The sequence below is a fragment of the Narcine bancroftii genome, chromosome 1 (genome assembly GCF_036971445.1).
Source record: "Narcine bancroftii isolate sNarBan1 chromosome 1, sNarBan1.hap1, whole genome shotgun sequence".
NCBI classification, from domain to species: domain Eukaryota; kingdom Metazoa; phylum Chordata; class Chondrichthyes; order Torpediniformes; family Narcinidae; genus Narcine; species Narcine bancroftii.
This window is the reverse complement of record NC_091469.1, coordinates 20617421-20639721: the sequence shown is the minus strand read 5'-3', so window position 1 is coordinate 20639721 and position 22301 is coordinate 20617421. Positions and strand designations below refer to the sequence as shown.

Genomic DNA, 22301 nt, shown 5'->3' with positions numbered 1-22301 from the left:
GGGCCGAACTGGCCTGTTCTGTGCGGTAAGTGGTTATATGATTATATGGTTTGTATTAATGCAAATGATAAATAAAATTATCCAAAAAAAATTATTTCAGATTTCCAGTGCCTGCATTTTTTTTTCACATTTCAAACATCATGGGAATACTTTCAGCCAAAAGGCTCATAGCAACTCAAGAAGATGCTGATACCATTTTCTCATAGGAAAATAAAATTGCTGACCTTACCATTAAAACTATCTGGTTTTTGGCAATCACAGGTGATATAGCGAGAACATTTTCTGAATGTATGTATGCTATTGCCAAGGTTACCTCTCATTGGTGAAATGTCCTCTTATTGTCCTGCAAAAGCTTTAATTGTCCCAGAATTAAATGTTAACTCCCTCCCTGTGTTTACAATTTCAGGTTCACAGAGAATGAAACCTTCACAGAAACATTTATCCTCCATGTCCAGTTGCTCGATTCAGACTGTAACATCATCCAACTGGGCGCAATACCATTGGAAGTCCCCGAGTTTTATGGTTTATCCAATCCAATTGACAGAAATGTGCTTTTGTTTGACTATGATAAATCGATGAATCTGGACTGTGTTGTGCGGGTGGCCACTCAAGAGACGTTTCTTCCAGCACATGGGCATCTAGTCCTGGATGACTTCACTACAGAGCTGACACGTGGCGACCAGCCACGGCCTTTTGTGAGGCAGAAATCGAGTAAGATTCCCTTCACTATTGTGAACCATCCTTAATTTGAAATAGAGTTATAGTGAAAATGCGAAGCCATTCTTTTCAGGGTAAGGGCAAAAGCTCATATTAACCGGCTAGCACTTTTTGAATTAATACTTGCTTACATTCCAATGGATCTGAATGAGCAAATGTGAGTACAATCAATAGTTAATATTCTTCTACATTTTGTCTCCGTAACAAAAAAGTAATTTGTTCTGCAAATAAACTTGATGAAAATTTTAATTTTAAAGGGACTTAATAGCTCTGCATTCGTTTGGAGCAAGGTTTAACAGGAATTACATAGCATTTACTGCTTCCTATTTGCTCCAGTTAGTCTGTGCCAACAGTTAGGTTCCATTGGAACCTTGTCCATCTCCCTTGCGCTGTTCATCTCAACCTTCTCAATGAATGGAATATATTTTTGGAGCCATAATGATGAATAATAATGACATACAAATCCCTTTCTTCTTAAGTAGTTTAATAGCTGGGAATTGTACTTTGAACTTCTTTGTGCTCCTTTGCCCAATGATCGTTGAACTGTGTGGAAGATAAAATTGTTCATTGAAGCAGTTTGTTTGAGCCATTCCATTTTAAACAAAAATTTCTTGTCAAATTTATATCTTCATTCACCAGGAAATTGTTTTGTTTTATTTTAATGATACAGCCCGATAGGAGATCCTTCCTGCTATTGAAGCTGGAGCCATCCAATGACACCCATTTAACTTAGCAACCCTGTACATTTTGGAGGGTGGGAGGAAACTGGACCACCTGGAGAAAACCTTTGCAGGTCATGGGTAGAATATATAACATATAACCACATAGCAATTACAATATGGGAACAGGCCATATCAGCCCTTCTAGTCTACACCGATTTTAAGCGAACTCCACTAGTACCACTTACCGGCTCCCTGCCCATAACTCACCAACCCCCTCACCTCCATGTACTAATCCAACCTCTGCTTAAATGACAAAATTGACCCTGCCACAACCACCTCTTCTGGAAGGTCACTCCACTCAGCCACCACTCTTTGAGTGAAAAAGCTTCCTCTTAAATTACTTCTGAAGTTTTGCCCCCTAACCCTTCATTTATGATCGTTCCAATCTCTCCTACCCTCAAGGGGAAGAGTCTATTCACATCTTCTCTGTCTATTCCCCTCTTAATTTTATATACCTCTATCAAATCCTCCTCAACCTTTTACGCTCCAATGAATAAAGACCCAGTCTACTCAACCTTTCTCCATATTTAAGATACTGCAATTCAGGCAACATTTTAGTAAATCTTCTCTGCACAAATCATTGCATATAGCAGCAGATTTGAACCAGGTTGCTGGCACCATAATAGCATTGAACTAACCACTATGTTAACTGTGCTGTCCTTTTTTCCAATGAAGTATGAATTTAAGCCTCTTTACTATCAATAGTGGTAAGTTTGCTCTCCGGAGCATTTGAGCTTCTTACCTTTGTTTTGTATAGTTTCCTGGCACAACAGCATCAACCTCCATTAATGAGCCACACAGTAACTCATGGCTGACAACTTGACATGAAAATAGGCTCTTAGCTTAGTCCTTCTCCCAGGCTTGACTTAATGAAGAGATTTATAAAATCATGAGTGGTACGGATAAAATGAATCTTTTTTCCGGGGTAGATTATTCTAGAACTTGAGGGAATTGGTTTAAGGAACAACTTGACAGACGTGAGGGGCAACTTTTCCAACAGTAACTAGAATCAGCTACCAGAGGAAACTGTGGAAACAGGTACAATTCAGATATTTAAAAGAAATTTGGAGAGGGTTCAGAAAGATATGGACCACATGAAAGCAAATGGGGTTCGTCCAGAATGGTTGGCATGGATGAGTTGGGTCAATGCCCTGTTTTGTGCTGTATTCTATGATTAGAAAGATATTAGGGGCAAGGAGAACTAAATTACATGGAGTATAACACAAGAAATATGGCCATTCTTGTTTCATGAAAGCTCCCATCATCTTGATTTCTCTTATCTGTAAAAACATATTTGTTTTGAAATCATATCATGCTTCTTTTTCAGTTTGCTGCAATTAATGTTGTTTTTTTTCATAATGGAATCACCTCAACAGCCATTTCCAGTCTCCATAACCTTTGTCTCCAAAACACTTCACTGGACACTTCTGGGGTGCACTCTCTGTCTTAGGATATCCAAAATGATTTCTACCTTGGGGTGGCATGGTTAACGCAATGCTGTAACAGTGCCAGCAATCTGGACTGGGATTCAAATCCTGTGCTGTAAGGTATTTAGACATTCTCCCCAGGGACTCCAGTTTTCTCACACTGTTTAAAATGTACCAGGGGTTGTAAGTTAATTGGGTGCAATTGGGCAGCACAGACACATGGGACAAAATGGCCCATTACCATGCTGTATGTCTAAATTTAAATTTAAACATTTTAATTTAAGTATCTTGTGGTGAATGGGGTGACATAATTCCCAACACATTGCTCCTTCTAGAGCTTTCTGCGTTGTGGTCAAATTGTCCTCGGTTACTGATATTGAGTGTTACTAGACTACTCAGATCTATGGTACTCATTGCCTCATTCCCAGGTGATAATATCTCTCACACACACACACACACACACACACACACACACACACACACACACACACACACACACACACACACACACACACACACCTCTTTCAATCTTCTTGTTTTTGCACACATGATACACATACATTCATACATGTTGAAATGCCCCAATCCCATTCCCCTGTCACTTGACCTCCTAGCTAAACTTCCAATTGGGTTTATTGCCCAATTTGTTAAGCAAAGGATATTGCATTGCTTCTTACCAGAATTTCTAGATAATTATGTTCCTTTGATCCTTTTGTTTACTTAGTTCCCCTGAAGTATGTCTCTGATATTCACCACAACTGCTTGTTATGTCCATAGATAACCATTTCTAAACAATCCTTGGGCAAAGACATTTCTCCTGGGTTCCACACTGGATATATCAGTAACCATTGTGGATCCCTCCTCAAGTGTAAACATCTCTTTGTTCACTTTCTTCTCAAAATTCTTACAAACAATGGAAACAGCTGGGGGAAAAAAAATCATTAATTTTAGTCTGTCACTTTGGAATGCTTTCTCTCTTTTCAGATTATCCATTATATATTTCTGATATCTATTTTGGTTTCATTCTTTGCACATTCCAATGTAATGATTAATTTCAGCAGTTGCTCTAATAATAACCTGATATTATTTGTCAAACAAAGCTAGTTGGAGAAATTGTTTCAAAGCTACTCCCTTGTTGTTTGAGTATTTTCCTTCTGAGGCACTAGGATTGAGAAGAATGGATTTTGATCACCATCTTTATTAGAATACTGTATTTACCAACAGAGTTTGATCTGGCAACAAGCCGGGAAGATTTAAAAGAGGTTCACACTTTTAAAGTGAGCTGTGATGAGTTTCTTACCATGGGTCTTCGCTACCATCACCTCAGCCCTCCGTCTCCTGACGTTGACTACATCGCTATAAGACTGGAGCTGATTGACAGCAGAAGCAAAAGCTTGCATAAGGTACATTTGGTGCTTTGGCTGCTTTTTTTCCCCCCAGAGTATCATTTTCTCTGCAAATCTCATGTTCCGATCAGATGAATAGTTGCAGTTAGGATTTTGGTAACGGTTACTCATTCACAGTTCAATACCTTCCCCAGGAAGAGAAATCGGCAGGGCATTTTCCCTTCACGAGACGCCTTCTGTTTGAAATAGCACATTATTAAATGGTGCTGAACAGAATATAGTGATTTTTAGAGAAACTATTTCTTTCCATTGAACAATTCTTGCACCTACTTTTCTACGGCATCACCATCTGTGCTTCAGTGACTTTTTAAAATCAACTTTGAACATAACAAATGAAACAAAGGATTCCAGATCTTGAAATCCCAGAAATTAACGAGTAACCATGGAGGGAGGAGTAGATACCCTGCACCAGAACAGGAAGGGTTAAAGATCCTTTAATATTAAGTCCTGGATTCCATTACAATACAGTCAGATTAATTCTGTGAAGGATAAAGATGATTAAATGTATCTGGAAAAAGAATTCCTGACAGCTCCCCTCCATATTCAGTCATTATTTACCTTCTTTATTGCAGACAGTTTCACTCCTGAGAGTGTGGACATACAATATGCATTTGAGCTTCTGTTTTCAATTGCAAGGACCTTGCCACCTGTTATAATTTTTAATAAAACACACCTCTTGTATGATTGGGCAGTTACCACTCCCAGCCAAGTGCATCTGGATTTTGCCTTTCTACTTTTGTAATTAGTGGGTCAGTGGATAAGAAACCAAACATTTCCAGCAAATGAAAAATATAAACACAACTATTGTCTTCCGTAGATCAACTTGTCTCCCACGCATTTGCAGAACTATTTTATGTTTTTAAACTATGATTTGACATTTGGCAGGAGATTGTTTCATCGACTGGATTATATACCGAGGCCCCCACTGTCCGATCAGTTCAGCAACCAATTTGTCTGGTAAATTGTGCAAATATCATCAGTCCACAACAAAGACTTGCATGACAAGACCCTGGATACATTGATGGCATTTAAAATCCGAATCAAAATCATCATTTATTGTTATGAACAAGTCACGAAATTCATTGTTTTATGCCAGCATCCCAGTGCAAACATTAATATAAACCACCTTACAAAAAATAAATATAGTGCACAAAAAGTCAAAGAAAGGCAGTGTCTTTGGTTCATTATCATTCAAGTATCTGATGGCAGTGGGGTAGAAGCTGTCCTAGTGCCAATGAGTGCTTGTCTTCAGGCTCCTGTACCATTTTTGTGATTGTAGCAGAGTGAAGAGGGCATGGCTTGGGTGGTGGGGGTCCTTAAGGAGAGGGGCTGCTTTCTTAAGATACCGCCTCTTGTAGATGTCCTTGATGGAATGAAAACTGGTGCCTATGATGTCGCAGGTCAAGTTAACCACCCTTTGGAGTTTTTTTCTTGTCACGGTACCTCTGTACCAGACAGTGATGCAACCAGCCAGAATGCTCTCCCCTGTACATTTCAAGGCAATGACCCCCAACTTTAAGAAAAAAAAAGAGCCCCTGCAATATGCACATCCGTGGAGAGTGGCAAATGAAATGACAATTTCCATTGAAGAGAATCTCAAGCGTGCTCCATTCCTTATCAGCAATCTGACAATTTTTGTGTTTTTTGACTTGCCATCATGTGGTATAAATAGATCATGTTCCCTCCAACTAAAGCTTTCATTTACTATGGAGGAATGATTCTTCAAAAATGTAACATGGCCATCAGGGCAGGGGGTCCTCAACGAGACATTTGCCGGGCATGAAAGATCCTGATGTGACTTTCTGCTCCGGAGATTGTGTTGATTGTCAGCCAGAATGTTCATTTGGCTAGCTGTCAGAAGAGCAACAAAGTAATTACAATGCATAAAATTCAGGAGGTTCTTTCTATCCTTGATTTTTCTTTTTGTTTCCTTTTTGATCTTCTGTACTTCTTTATAAATATTCAGTATCTTAGCTTAAAGATTCAAAATGTTTAAGCTAATTCTGATACACCAAACCAATGTCCTTATAAAACAATCACACACCAGGGATTATTTTGAAGATGATTGATTTTGTGGTACATATCTCAGTGAAACTTAGTTATTGTCTCTGACTGCAAATCAGATACATGTGCTTGCTGCAGCTATTTCATCTTTGTTATCAGACCCAGTGCCACAACTGAGAGAACTACTGCCTTACAGTCCTGACCTTGGGTGCTGCCTATATGGAGTTTGCAGGTTCTCACTGTGACCATGAAGGTTTCCATCGGATGCTCCAGTTTCCTCCCACATCACAAAGAGCTACAGGATGGTGGGGTAACTGACCACTGTAAATTTGCCCTTTGTGTGTAGATGAGAGGTAGAATCTGGGAGATAATAGATACAAAAAAGTGATAGATAATAAATATTCACAGTTACCCTAGTGTGCAACTCTGTCTGGTTAAATATAGTATGTACAGTCAGATGATAAGATAATAAACTTGAAGAGAAAACAGAGTGGTGCAACTCTAGTGCAGGTGGTACTTTTTGTGTTATCAGAACAGTTTATATTAGTGTAGTAAGAGGATGTCCAAGAGGCTGATAGCAGTTGGAAAGAAACTGTTACCATGGGTCTTCGCTACCATCACCTCAGCCCTCCGTCTCCTGACGTTGATTACATCGCTATAAGACTGGAGCTGATCGACAGCAGAAGCAACTGTATTGTAATGGAATCCAGGACTTAATATTAAGAAACTGCTGATACACTACCTGAAGCTAGCTGAACAGTGATGCAGAACCTCTTAGGACTTGCACATCTTCCAATCACAGTGATACTAAATTCCGTGACGAACCAATCTAAAAATTAAAGTGTGCTTACGCATTGCAGTTCAGACAGGCTATGCTTTGTTTGAAACAACTACTGTATGTAAATCTGGAATTCGAAGGAAACGTTCTGCTTGACATGTATAATTAGTGTTAGGTCTGCTTTGTTCATGAATGAGTGAGACAAACACCAGACTGAGTCGAAATCAGGGTTCTTTGTTCTTTATTACCGGATTGTAACACTTGCAACTAACCATGTTAGTCGGAGAAAGCATTCTGCCGTTATCAGCAAAATGGTGATTTTTTATACCCTTGGATACGTGCTTAGAACATCATCATATCATTACTTGTCCAATGACTAAAACTGTTGCTATCCTTTCCCTGCTAGCTTCCTGCCTCTCAATCCATCAATGTCTCTCTTATCTTGTAAGTACAAGGATGCATTTCACATCTTGTTACAGCCCTGTACAGGGTAACTCCTTACACATTCCCATCTCATGATGTTTTACCTTACAATCCCTCCTTTGTCCTCTTTAGAGGACAATCTCGCCCTGACTATGCTACCACCGCGTTACATTAGTTCGCCTATTATTGCCAAGCTCTATACGGGTTCTGTTCACAGGGTAGTTCGGCTGGTGGGCGAGGGCTCCCCCAACCCTCCTTTGCGTACACCCCCCATCCGTCACCCCGATCCCATTGCCCGTTTACAAGTTTCATCCCATTTGCCCCCAAGCAAAAAACTAGCTAACCCCCCGTACATTAGTAAATTCCCAAGTTAACATATGGTCTACAATCTAATTCATAATACTTGTTCTACAATCTGATTAATAATGTTTGTGTTACAATCAATGTTATAATATTTGTTCTACAATCAAGGTTATAATATTTAGGTTACAAGCAAGGTTAAAATTATATGTGTAACAATCTAATTTACAATCCCTCCTTCCCATCACATTCCCCTTCAGACTCCAGATCGATCTCAGCAACTTTCTCCGCCTCCTGTAATGTGAGATAGTCTTGCTCCACAGCCTGCACAGCTTGATATTTCGGAGGCAGTTCATCACGGTCAGCAAAGGCTCTCTCTATGGTCCTCGTGACCAGCGTTCGAATGCATGGAATACAACAACAGCCACAAGTGATAAAAATTGATACAGAAATTAACAAACCCAGCAAAAGTTGTCCTAACAATGTGCTCCATCTCCCAAACACTCCCTGTAACCAGGATAAAACAGGATTGGAGACTCCAGACTGGGCTTTTAATTCTTTCGCCAATGCCCTAAGTTTCGTTAACCCCTTAGTGAGTGATCCATCTGGCCCTGTGTTATTAGAGATAGAAGTGCAGCATAGATCTCCAAACATAGCACACACTCCACCTTTCTCTGCCAGGACCATATCAATCGCTATCCTATTCTGAAGTGTCATAAGGGAAGTTTCTGACAGTTGTTGATGTATTGCCTCAACAACGTCCCTGGTCAAATTTGCAAGGCGCTGGACATTATAGTGAATAAGGTTGATCCTATTAACATTCTTATTTACAGTGATGGGAAAAATTGCACTAAAAACAGGAAAGCTTTCAAACCCAGCTGCAATCTCATCGGCTAATTTAAATTCGTCCGGAATATTCCGGGCTTGGCCAATGGCATCAATCCATACCCCATCAGGGTTCCTTCCTCCCGGCCCCAAGAGTCCAACACTCCTCCTTTTTCTCCACAGCCAACTCTCTGTGTGGCGCAATTCTAGGGAATCCTCGTCTCCCTCCTGCCTTTTGACAATCAGCACTGGCGCATTAAGGGTTACTAGAGCACACCGACCATCCCAGTTAGCGGGGAGCCAGTTGTACAGCACTCTTCCTCCACAAAACCACCAAATATCCGCCCTAGCCTGGGTCAAGCGGGTTTCACTACTGCTATGTGAGAGATCAACATGAGTCCTGCACGAGTCGCTGGGCAGCCAACCCACATGGAAAACGTGCGCTGCTGTGTTGTTGTTGGCAAAACAAGTAACATTAGTTATGCCTGTGGATCTAAAGACAGGGGGAGCTACATTAGCCGGAGCTATGGGAAACGTCTGTTCCCATATCAGACACCTATTCAGTGGGTTGGATTCTGACATTAGGTTCAAGGCGCAGTCCATAGCATCTGTCTCCTCAAAAATTGATCTGCTCATCCGTAATAATGGCCTTCCTCGGGCACAGACCCAGCAGTTCCCATACCCTGCTTGGTCCGCATATTTACCCATCTGATCTATCCAGGAGTTTGACTCATCAATACCTGTCTCAATTGCTATCTTCTCTCCCCTGGTCATCTTCGTACTGTCGAATTTTCTCACTTCCCCCTCTTTCGAAGTGGGTTTAATTATGTCCTTTGTGTATGTTTGTAAGTCGAACCTCACCACTCCCCAAGGATCTTTTACACTAATAGACACTCCAATCATTAGATAGAAGAGGTCTCCGACACCATGTTCTCTCCCTGTGCCCCCCTCGCATGTCTTAGAGCTCCATCCCTTCATATTCCACGGGTTGCGCAGCCCCGCCTTTACTGTCAAAATCAGGGGATTCTCTCCTTTCATTGAATAGGTCACAGCACCACGTATTAGGGAGATTTTAGTGAAAAAATTATAATAAGGTTTGCTGGACCCTTTGTTAAGGGGTTTTCTTATCCATCTAGTGTCGGGTCCTGTCCACCACCAAACCTCACCCCAAGACGGACAGACATGTAGACCCCATTTAGGATATCCTATTTGAAAGGCATATCCTCTCCAGGACGCCTCATTCTAACCACACGCTATTATACTGCATAGATCGAACTGGAAGGTGTTATCCCTGTCTATGTCTACCTTTAGAATAACTTTGGCCCCGCAGGAATCCGAGCTATTGTGCTGACTTATCTGGCATCCCATTAGTAGTACTGCCCATAGGGCCCCCGGTATCGTCTGCATGAGTCTCATCAATTCTATCAAGGCTGGCTACGTGCTGTTTTGCCTTGGAACAGTAGGCAAAATGATGCCAATTATGATCCCCTGGTTTGTCAATTCTTACCGACCTATCTGTTACGGCGGTAACAGTGTATGGTCCAGACCACCTAAATTCAGTCCAATGTACTTTACCTGGTTTACGGATATACACCAGGTCTCCCTCCTTTACTGGAACTCTTTCGGTGTCCGGGTTCTCCTTACTAGCATTCGCCACCTGTTGTGAAACTAAAGCAACCATATTACCCAGCATCTGCATATAATGATCTAGTTCCACTTCCCTTTCTTCCCACAACTTAACCCATGCTGGATCAGTCTTTGGACCGGGCATGGGTCGACCCGTTAGAATCTCATGCGGTGACAGGAAGGTATCTTTGGCCTTCTCTTGTCGCATAGACATCAGTACTAATGGCAATGCCTCAACCCAATTCAACCTGGTCCCCCCTAAAACTTTCCCTAATTTAGATTTTATCGTTCTGTTTGCCCTTTCTACTAACCCCTGGCTCTCAGGCCTATAGACACTACCAAAACGGTGTTTGATCCCTAGGTATTCTTCAACCTGTCGGATCAGCTCATTCTTAAAATGAGACCCATTATCAGAGCATATCCTGCTGGGGACTCCATAGCGGGGTATTAACTCTCGCGTTAGCCAGCCTATTACACTATCCGCATCTTCTTTCTTTGTTGGAATAGCCTCCACCCATCGTGAGAACCTATCTACTGCCACTAAAAGATATCGGTAACCCTCCTTTGTCCTAAGGTCAGTACCCATATCTGTATAGTCAATATAGATCTCTTTCCACGGGGCTGTCGGTACTGGAAATCGTAAAAGCGGGTGGGGTAAGGTGATCCTTTGGTTATGCCCGTTGCAGATAGTACATTCAGCTCTAAAGTTGTCAATGTGCTCGCGTAAGTGGGGATTCCACCAATGTTGTTTAAGCGTATAATAAGTTTTGGTGGCGCTAATGTGAGTCGGCCCATGAGCTTCTTCAAATAATAGTGGGAGTAATTGACGAGGGGCAACTATCGTACCTATAGGGGAGCGCCAAACATGTACTGTCTGATTTTCATAGCTGATCTCCTGTCGAGTGGCACCGCGTTTCATCCATTCCTCTTTCTCACTTGGGCTAGCTTTTTCCTGTATTTCTATTAGGTGCTCAATATTCGGTGGGGGTCCCTCTCCCTTCTCATCTGTGTAGTCATTCAATCTGCTACAAGTCTCCTTAGTTTCAGATTCATTTTTTTTGTTATGGGACCTCAAAATCATCCCCTGTATATGTTCATGATAACCAGTAACCTGTTTGGCTGCCCTGTCAGCCGCCGTGTTTCCCTTCCCTTCCTTTGTGTTATCTGGGGAATGGCCCGCCACCTTAATTAGGCTCAGAGCCCGGGGAAGCATGACCTGTACTGTAGTAGGTTTTCGATACCCTAGTATCTTTTCTCTATGTGCCTCAGACATGGCCGTACCGTTTTTACCCACGAGTCTTCCTAGGAAAGTTACCACCCTCCTTCCGATCTGACATTTCGACCTTTTTACTTTAAATCCAGCCTCGCCTAACCCCTTGAGTAAAACTGCTGTCCCTGTCAGGCACTCATGTGGCGTTTTCCCTGCTAATAGTAGGTCGTCTACATACTGAATCAGTGTAACATCTTCCGGGAGCTTTAATTTCATTAGGATTTCGCTAAGGGCCTGATTGAACAGTCCTGGACTGTCCTTATAACCCTGAGGTAATCTAGTGTATGTGTACCGATGTGCTTGGTAAGTGAAAGTGAACCAGTCTTGGCATTCCTCAGCTAATTTCAAGCAGAAGAATGCGTTTGCCAGATCAATGACAGTATAGTATTCGTGCTCCGGACTCAGAGCCCTAAGTGCTACATATGGGTCTGGGACTGGTCTCCCGATGGTCTTGGTAGCCAAGTTAATCTCCCGGAGGTCGTGTACCATCCTCCAGTCTTTTCTACCCGGTTTGGGAACAGGCATGATGGGCGTGTTCCACATACTGTCAGGTGCCGCCCTTAAAACCCCTGACTCCATTAACCCTTCTATCGTTCCTTTAATACCCTCCTCCTGACTGGGCGACAAGCGGTATTGTTTTCTCCATATTGGTTTCTGCCCGGGGTTGGCCAATTCTAGAAATACCTCTCCTTTTATTACTCCCACATCATAGGGCCCCGTTGTCCATATATGTGGACTCAGATTAGAAAGATATTTGTCTGAGTCTCTGTGATCAATATTTTTTCCTTCTATGGCTCGGTCTCTTTCTACTTTCTCATTCACTACCTGGTCCCATGCTTCAATATTCAGTCTGACAAATTTTCCTCCCTCCGAGGTGGAATACCCCGGGATTTCTGTCTGCCTGTATTCACACCCTATCGCTTCCTTTACCATCGGACCCAGCTGTCGAGCGTGATGATCTTTGGCAATACCCAAGATCACATGAGGCACACTTTCTACTCCTAAGCAGAACCACTCCATTTGTTCTTCTGTCATGACAACCATAGCAGCTATTCCCTCCTTACCTACAAAGATAAATGGACAATGTATCGTTTCTGTCTTCCCTTCTTTTAGAGAGTCCCACCTCTCCTCATATTCCTGGTCCGGGTGGATGGTGTAGTTTAATGTAACATGCATAGGATCTAGTGGATAATGGTAATCCCCATACCGAGGAATACTGGCCCTCCACTCAAAAAACTGTTTAACCAGCCCTGGGCCTGGTTCATTATACAGTAGCCGACTCCAGAAAATACTAACCTCCACAGAGTCTTCTGAAGCGTTAGATGGGGTCATTACTATAAACTGTCCTCCCCTTCTTATTGTATCCCCTGGGTATGTTAACCGAAGGCCCTTCTCAGAACATTGTATGGTTATTCCTAGTTTGGTAAGAATGTCCCTTGCTAATAAATTAATGGGGCAACTTGGCACAACCAGGACAGGCGTTTTAACCCTTTGTCGTCCAAATGTCATGTCGATGTTATCTGTATAGGGCTGTGTTTCCCTTATCCCGGAGAATCCTATTGTAGATAATGTTTTGCCCGAAAATGTGCTCCCTGGGGGTTTTTTAATCACTGTCGTAACTGCTGCCCCTGTGTCAACCATAAATTCAATTTTTTCTCCATTTACCGTCCCCCAAATTTTTGGTGGCTCCCAGGGAGGCGTGATTTTTGATTCTCCAGGGCACCTTCAATAATCAAATTCAGCACCTTCCTCAATATAGTCATTACACTGAGGTGCCTGGACTTGTTGATCACTCTGCCACCCCCCGATTCTCTGGGGCCCATCAATGTGTCCACCCCTACCCCTTGCTTGTCCTCTTAAGTTTCCTCCTCTTCCCCGATAGCCTCTAATAGAGGGTAATCTTTTTCCCCTTGCTCTCCCAGCCTCCGGACAGTTCCGCTGGTAGTGTCCAGGATTTTGGCAGTACCAGCATACTGCATGTTCCCCTCTATACATTGTACCTAGCTGTCTTTCCCAACCATTTCTTACTTGGGGTCCCGGATTTATCACTGGCCCCATGACCTGTGGGACTATCTGTTGGGCCGCTAATTTAACCCCTATATGTTCTATGGCTCTCACCAATTTATCGGTTGTTTTGTCCACCTCCTTCTGGGACGCACTTTCTGACTTAGCATGCTCTGATTGACGATGTCGTTTGATTGCATGTGTCAGGTGTCTTTTCCACAAATCCTCTGACATTGTCTCTACTCCCACAATGTCCCTTAATTTTGCTTGAACCGTAGCAGGTAGTCCGTTTATTATCCCATTACGAAAGTGAGCCCTTCCTAAGGGGCTGTGGTCGGGTCTTTCTCCAGTCCCTGTTTCCCATAAGTCCCATGCTCGAGTGAAATACTCGTGTGCAGTCTCTCCTTCCTTTAGTTGAAGGGTTACCAAGGCATCCAAACTATAGGGTGTAGGAATTGTTTCTCTAAGTGCTTCCCAAAATTTATTCCGAAGTGGGTTAAATTCTATTTCATCCCCCAATTTACTGCTTCTTACAATTCTCTCTATTTGCTTCAGGGCCCCTTCTGCCTTTAATCTTATCATGATAGTTCTGACATCTGCGAGTGCTAATTGTTCTTGGCAGGTTTCTCGCTCAAAACAAGAAATCCATGGACTAGCCCCATTACTCAACGGAGGTAGTTTTTTCATTAAACTCTCTAAGTCCATTCGTGACCAGGGTACATATTTTTGAGTTCCCCGTCCCGTGATCAGTAATGGGCATTGATATCTCAATTTTGGGGATTTCTGCCCCTTCTTTACTCTTGGCATGCATTTATTTATCCCACCTTGTTCTGACTCTTCTTCGTCACTGTCACTGTCCCTATCAGCTTCCAATGTCTCAGGGTCAAAGGTATATTGGTCACGTTCATCTCTAAGATAATCTTTTCGGCCATAGTTTAGTTGTTTCACATCTTTCTCTTTTGTCCTAACTATGTCCAGGTAGGCATGTCTATTTTTCTCCCTCCCGAGTCTTTTCCTTTTACTTTCCTCCCATGGTGGATCGTATCTCGTTTCCTCATCTGTACTACACTTTTCGTCCTTTACTCCTATTACCATTCCTTCAGCTTTAATTTCTCCTGACAGTGTTGTAGTTATCTTTTCCACTTCCTTCAATACACCTACCATTAATTCTTTTTGATCCTCACTGATCTGCCCCAGCATATTAATATCTCTGTTTAAGTTTTTAATGTTATCCTGAACCTTTTTCATGTTCCATTTCTGTATCTCTAACTCCTTTTCTATTTTCTTGGACTCCAGAGGGGTCTCCACATCTATTACTCCCCCTTCTATTTTTATTAAAGGGGCCTGTACCTCGTCTGATGTGTCCCTATTCCCGAGGTTCTTGTCACACCCCAGTGTCTCAATATCTGGATATAAGGGACGTGACTCCAGTATCCCATCTGGGGTGCCAGGGGCACCTTGTGACTCCACATATGCATAGGGCGGGGGTCTACAAGCTATTTCTACAGGGGCCATAATAGGTGGGTTATCAGGGAGACCAAATTCTTCGAATATAGCTAGGACATCGCGGTACTGCATCTCCTTGTCTCTCACCCTCTTTTTTGCTGACTCGCGATTAAAGATTTTGTTTTCTGTGTCCCGTTTTGTTTAATTGTATAAGACTCACTTATAAATGATTTATTGTCAGAGTACATACATGACATCACATACATCCAGAGACTATGAGAGAGAGAGAGAGAGAGAGAGAGAGAGAGAGCATCGCGAGAGAAAGAGATAGAGAGGCAGATACACAGAGCACAAGAGATAGAGAGAGAAAATGCCTTGCACTGGCCCCACTGGGAGAAAAGTCTTCAGATTAACACTTTCGTTTCAAAGGTTTTAAAAGGTTCTCATCCTGTGATCACTGGTCTGGATCAGATTGGGTCTCCCACCACTGGGAACTATCACTCCTTCCTTCCCTCCCACCTCGAGTGAGCTACACGTCAGCCCACAATGTCTGCCCTGATCCCGCAATGGTGGGGGTGCGGGAAAGAGGGAGGGAGAGAGGATAAAACAGGATCCCATTTGATGCGGAGCTGGAATTGTGGGCACAAAATTAAAACCAAATTGTATTTCTCTGCCCTGCCCAACCTGGGGATTTCAGGGCAGCACCGCCACAGATTGGGATTGGGAGGGGGAGTGGGTGAGAGAGGAGGGGGGGGAGAAGAGAGAGAGGGGGAGAGAAGAGAGAGAGGGGAGGGTGAAAGGAGGGAGGGAGAGAGCAAACCCGGACACTTCGTGGCTGGAAACTGGAAACAGGCACTTTTCCTTTCCCTTCTGTGTTTTGTTTCTTCCAGCTTATCTAAGCCTCTACGTTTTAAAATTTTTTTTTTTTCCTCACCTGTCAGGAACATCTCAGTGCCCCCGGGTAACCAACCCCTCTTCCTCCAGCGGTCTACACATTTTCGGAGCATTTTTTGTTTTTCCAATGCCGCATTACTGGTATTTCGCTCCTCTAATTCCTGATTAATTTCCTTAATAACTTGGTCAAAAGTCTTAGCAGGCAACTGTACAGCCATAGCTGCGGGACCACTTTCTAATGCCTGTTTTAATTTAGGTTTTTGTCCGTTTAGGGGATCTATGTCAACGAAAATTGCTTTTAAAAATGTCTCCTTGCAAGCTGGATGACTAATATCTTTTAAAGGAACAGTCTCTAAGTCTTGTCCTCCAATTGACTTCAGACTGTCCTGTATACTCTGATTGCTCGTTATCCACTCTCTGTTTTCCCAAAGGGGTCTGAAAGTTAAATTACAACTAGAAAACCAAATATTTGGGCTATACTTTTGTCCTGTTTCCCTGTACCAATCTATGAATTTACGTAACTTTATCTCCTTGGTGATGTTGGGAATACCCTCATTTAACTTATCAAAAGTATTTCGAATAAACCGGGTGACTCTTAGGAGTTTGTCAACTTTTTCATTAATATCTCCTACCTGATCCGGACACAGCTGTCGCAGCCTTCTGTCGTCGTTCTTGTTCACCAGGCAGGCGTCCCTGAGTACTTTTTTTGTTGTCTCAAGGTCTCTAGTGTCTGCTGTGGTATTCCACCACGGCGAATTGGGGAAATAAATTCTTAACTTCTCAAGTGTACAGACATTATCATACCTACCGGACATTTATAAGTCAGTCTCTCAGATACAATTGAGGCCAATAAGCCTGAACCTTTGTTTTCTTTCAAAGCCCAACCTTCACGTGGGAGATTTCTCCTCTTAATAACCAGTTTAGGGCAGAAAACTCAGGTCCTCAATTGTTTATAGACCACCTTCTCACTCTATTGGACTTTGCAACGACACAATAAAGACTTTTAAACTCTAGTAGTTTCTTGCGAAGCACTTAATAAATGTCATTCAAACACCTTAAGGACTTTTTATCTTGTCTGTAATCACTTACGTGTTACAATCCTGGCATGCGACCTTCAATTGTGGTCGTCTAATTTGTCCGATCTCCAGTTCTTACTGACAATCATAAAGATTTTAAGAGAGAGAGCATTTTGTTAAAACAGGCTTCTCTGGACCTTTTTATCAGCCGGCTGAGATGATTGTCAGAAAAAACAGAAACCGTCGTCCAGTGTTCACTCACCCATCACGTCGGGGTCACCAAATTGTTAGGTCTGCTTTGTTCATGAATGAGTGAGACAAACACCAGACTGAGTCGAAATCAGGGTTCTTTGTTCTTTATTACCGGATTGTAACACTTGCAACTAACCATGTTAGTCGGAGAAAGCATTCTGCCGTTATCAGCAAAATGGTGATTTTTTATACCCTTGGATACGTGCTTAGAACATCATCATATCATTACTTGTCCAATGACTAAAACTGTTGCTATCCTTTCCCTGCTAGCTTCCTGCCTCTCAATCCATCAATGTCTCTCTTATCTTGTAAGTACAAGGATGCATTTCACATCTTGTTACAGCCCTGTACAGGGTAACTCCTTACACATTCCCATCTCATGATGTTTTACCTTACAATCCCTCCTTTGTCCTCTTTAGAGGACAATCTCGCCCTGACTATGCTACCACCGCGTTACATTAGTTCGCCTATTATTGCCAAGCTCTATACGGGTTCTGTTCACAGGGTAGTTCGGCTGGTGGGCGAGGGCTCCCCCAACCCAATTAAGGTGCAAGTTATAGTCTTAATGTTTAAAAAAAATGCAAAAGCAACACAGTGGTTTAGCTGGTAGAACCGTCACTGTCAGGATTTAGGTGCTAACTGTGTGGCCTTTAAACATTGACCTGCCTCTCCCCCAGGTGGTCTGCTTCATTTCACATCCCAAAGACATATAGGTTAATTGGCTACTGACCCTTGCAATGGATGGAAGGTAGAATCTTGAGAAGTTTAAAGAACATGGGAGAATATAATGGGATGAGTGTAGTAACCGTATGAATGAGTCAGTGTGGACCCATTGGTTTTTCTACTGTATTGCTCTCTAACTCTTCTCTTACAGGCAGAGAATGCTTGGATTCCTGTCAGAATCACAAGGGGTTTTCCCAATCAACCTCCGAAAGCGAGTTTTATGGCTATGTTTATCCTAGAAGTCGATCAGTTCATTCTGACCTCCATAACCACCGGGACCTTGGATGGTGAAGACAGTGAAACTCCAAAATCCCAGCTTGTGTTTAATGTCACCAAACCACCTGAGGAGGGATACATAACTCACTTATCTGACCATAGCAAATCAATTAGGTCATTCTCTTGGGCTGACCTGAATGAGCACCTGATCGCCTTTCAGCCACCAAACACCAGTCACACTGAGAGAAGGAGTTATGAGGTATGTAAAGCAATATGTCATCTTGACTATATGTTGCTGAAGGAATTAAATGAATAAACTACTTTTCATAGCAACAGCAAATTTGTGCATCTCACTCTGTATTTCAGCTATCTTTTATAGCAATTGTGGGACCTTTTCACTATTTATATATATTTCCCACTTACATTGAATTTTTATCATTTAGTATTTAGCTTTATATTTAATTTTAAATTTAGAGATACAACATGGTGACAGGCATTTCGACCCATGAGAATTTTTATTTGTATATTTTATTTGTATGTCATGAGTTTTTTGTAATGCAATTCAATGTTGAAAAGTGATTTTTGGTGCATTTCACTGTTTTGCACAGTGCCTGGAACTCATCCTTCATCACAAAGAATAAGTAGCCAGTGCCACACCAATATTTTAAGACCCATGAATGCCTGTTGGTCTCACCTTCCAATGCAGAAGCCACAATGGAAGCTCAGGCTCCTTCCTTCCCTGACCTGAAATGCATCAACGTAGTTTTTTGGAAGGAATACGGATGATCTCGTTGTTTGTTTTTGTGGATTTTTTTTTGATAAATTATCATCAGTTATGTTCATACATTTATAATACATACTTCAAGTAGAGACAGTCAAAAACTTTAATTACATAACGTCTGTTTTTCAGTATTTATTTTATTTATGTTAGCATATAGGATGAAACGGTTGGCATAGCAATTAGTGCAACGCCTTTACAGCTCCAGTGATTGGGACCAGACCAGAGTTCGAATCCTGCACTGTCTGTAAGGAGTTTGTATATTCTCTCCATGTCTGCATGGGTTTTCTCCGGGGGCTCTGGTTTGGTCCCACCATTCAAAACGTTCTGGGGGTGTAGGTCATTGGGCTGTAAATTGGGCGGCATGAACTCATGGGCTGAAATGGCCTGTTACCATGCTATATGTTTAAAAATCATCAGAACAGCGCTCTGGTCAACCACTGACACACCATCCAGCCCATGCATGGTAAAAGATTGTCTGAACCTGCTATAAACAGTACTCTGGGTATGGCCTCACTTCTGAAGCATATTCCCTCCTACATTTTATGGTGTTTTCATCCTACAATAAACACAAACATTCTGTGCTCCAACCATTGTCAGAATTGCCTAAAGGTCACATGTGAGTTAACAGATAATGGGGAACATACAGCATTGTACAGGTCCTTCAGCCCACCATATTATGTTGACCTGTGGAAACCTATTCTACATCAATCTAATCCTTCCCTCTCTCACATCCTTAACCTATTTTTCTTACATCCACGCACCTATCTAAGGATCTTTGGAATGTTCCTATTGTACCAGCCTCCATGATCACCCCCGTGAATAACAGCTTCAGTTTTGCACAGTGCCTGGAACTCATCCTTCATCACAAAGAATAAGTAGCCAGTGCCACACCAATATTTTAAGACCCATGAATGCCTGTTGGTCTCACCTTCCAATGCAGAAGCCACAATGGAAGCTCAGGCTCCTTCCTTGCAAATCCAGTTTACTGCTGTGGTTTTGACTGCTGCCACCAAAGTTCTGGGTCCCACCATACAAAGCTGCTCTGAGGATATCCCTGCATTTGAGCACTGTCCTCCAGAAGAACACTGGAGACTTCTCACGCAGTGCCTGCATGGTTTCCCATTCACGGGCTCTCTCCTAAAATGACATTTATATTCTTTCAACTGCCCCTCCAATTTTCCTCTCATTTCTGTCTCAGTCACTTGCTGCAGGATGTTCAGTTTTCTAACTTGCTCTTTGGCGTTTCTAGTTGAACATAACCCTCAGGACTTTGCTTATGATGACTTCGTAATGCCAATGACATTTCAAGCTCTCTCTTGCTGGTGGTGGTCTTTACCAGATACTTGTGGAAACTTGTCTCACCCGAATGTTATCTAGATTTTCTCTCATTCAGGCATAGTTTATGCTCGGAATAAAGGACTCCCAGGGATCCAATCACACTGATGATATGTCTGAGTATAAATTTCAGAAAGTTACTATATTTGTAGCATGCAACTAACTTCAAAACTTAAGAGTTAATTTTATAATTGGTACAGAATTTAGCAGTTGAAAATATCCATATGTGAAGCTAGTGTCAATTTCATTTTAACCTTATGAATGCAGAGCATGTGCTTAAACATACCAAACATAACATAAAATGTTTGCATTTAAATCATATATGCACCATGGATGTGATGTTTTTCGCTTGGTTTCTCAACAATTGTTTTTATATTGGGATTGGGAAATGTTTACTTTAAACATCCATACTCACCTTCATAGTTTTCTACTTTACAAAGGAAATGCATAAGACATAATCTCGCCTCATGATAAGAAAGATGTGGACTTTTGAGAGGTTGCAGAGGAGATTTACCAGGATGTTGCCCGGATTGGAGAATGTGTCTTACGAGGTCTTTCTCTTCATAGAGAAGAAGGATGATAGGTGACTTTATAGAGGTCTAGGAAATTATGAGAGACATGCATAGCAAGACAGCAAGCACCTTTATCCCAGGGTGACAGTAGCAAATACCAGAGGACATCTATTTAAAGTGAGGAGTGAAAAGTTCAGGGGAGACGTCATGGGTAATTTTTATACACAGGGCACCTGGAATGCTTTGCCAGGGATTGTGGTGGAGGCTGGTACAATAGCGACATTTAAAAGACTTAGATATGCACAGGATGCAAGAAAAATAGAGGAATATGGGTGAGGTAGGGAAGGTTTTGATTGTTGAGAAGATTTGTATAGGTCAGCACAACATCATGGACTGAATGGCCTGTACTGTACTGTAGTGCTCTATGTTTTATCTATAACGATGATGAACTTTACCTTTCTGATGCTGAACTAATTTGCATTGGATTTGATTATATTTTTTGGAACAGGTAGAATTTGAAGTTCATGATTCCTACTTCAGGAATAGTGCACCAATCATGGTACATGTCGCAGTAAGGACAACTGATACCAATGCTCCCAGAGTTTCCTGGAACATGGGTGAGCTTGATTTTGAAAATCTGAATACAAACTGGAGATAGATGTTCTGGCTGAAAGGCTTAGTTCATAAAAGGTCCAAGCAAGGAACAAGAGATTAAATTTGCTCCACCTCAAGTTTGAGTTTATTATCATGTGACTGTATACAGCCCTTTGAAACAGCATGTCTCCAGGCCATGGTACAAACACATACACACATAATATACAATATTTTAGAAAACATAGAACAATACAGTATAGTACAGGCCTTTTTGCTCTCAATATGGTGCCATTCCACCCATATGTTCCTTCCTAAAAAATAGTACTAAGCCCTCCATACCCCATAATTTATTTTTCTTTCATCCATGTGTCTGTGGAAGGGTCTCTTAAATGGTCCCAATGTTTCAGCCTCCACCACCATCCCTGCCAAGGCATTACAGGCACCCACAATTCTCTGCATAAAAAAAACCAAAACAAAACAAAATAAAACTTGCCCCTAATGTCTCCCATAAAATTCCATCCCTTTACATTGTAACACATGTCCTCTGATGTTTGCTGATCCTACCCTGAGAAACAGGTGCTGACTGTCCACCCTATCTATGCCTCTCATAATCTTGCAGACCTCTATCAACATTCCTCTCATCCTTCTGTGCTTCAGAGAACAATCCCAGCTCTGCTAATCTTGCCTTGTAAGACTTGTTTCCCAATGCAGGAAACATCCTGTGAATCCCTTCTGCACCCTCTCCATAGTTTCCATATGAGGGGACCAGAACTGAACACAATACTTTGTGTGGTCTTACTAGAGATTTGTAGAGTTGTAATGTGACCTCTCTACTTCTGAATTCAATCCCCCTATTAATGAAGCCCAGTGCCCCATAGGCCTTCTTAACTATCCTATTAACCTGTGCGGTGAACTTGAGAAATGTATGGATTTGCACCTCAAGGACCCTCTGTTCGTCCACACTTTTAAGTAACCAACCACTAACCCAGTACTCAGTCTTCTGGTTTGTCTTTCAAAAATTAAACACCTT

At 42.0% G+C, this 22301-nt stretch overlaps 1 protein-coding gene across 1 annotated transcript in view; it reads left to right on the top strand.

Moving 5' to 3' along the window:
- Positions 1–22301, top strand: part of frem1a (Fras1 related extracellular matrix 1a) — a 156513-nt gene that overhangs the window by 3414 nt on the left and 130798 nt on the right. Inside the window, exons 3-6 of the mRNA XM_069921496.1 lie at positions 407–711; positions 4091–4269; positions 17985–18308; positions 21186–21294. Coding sequence (XP_069777597.1) covers positions 407–711; positions 4091–4269; positions 17985–18308; positions 21186–21294 — 917 coding nt within the window. The remainder of the gene's footprint in view (positions 1–406; positions 712–4090; positions 4270–17984; positions 18309–21185; positions 21295–22301) is intronic.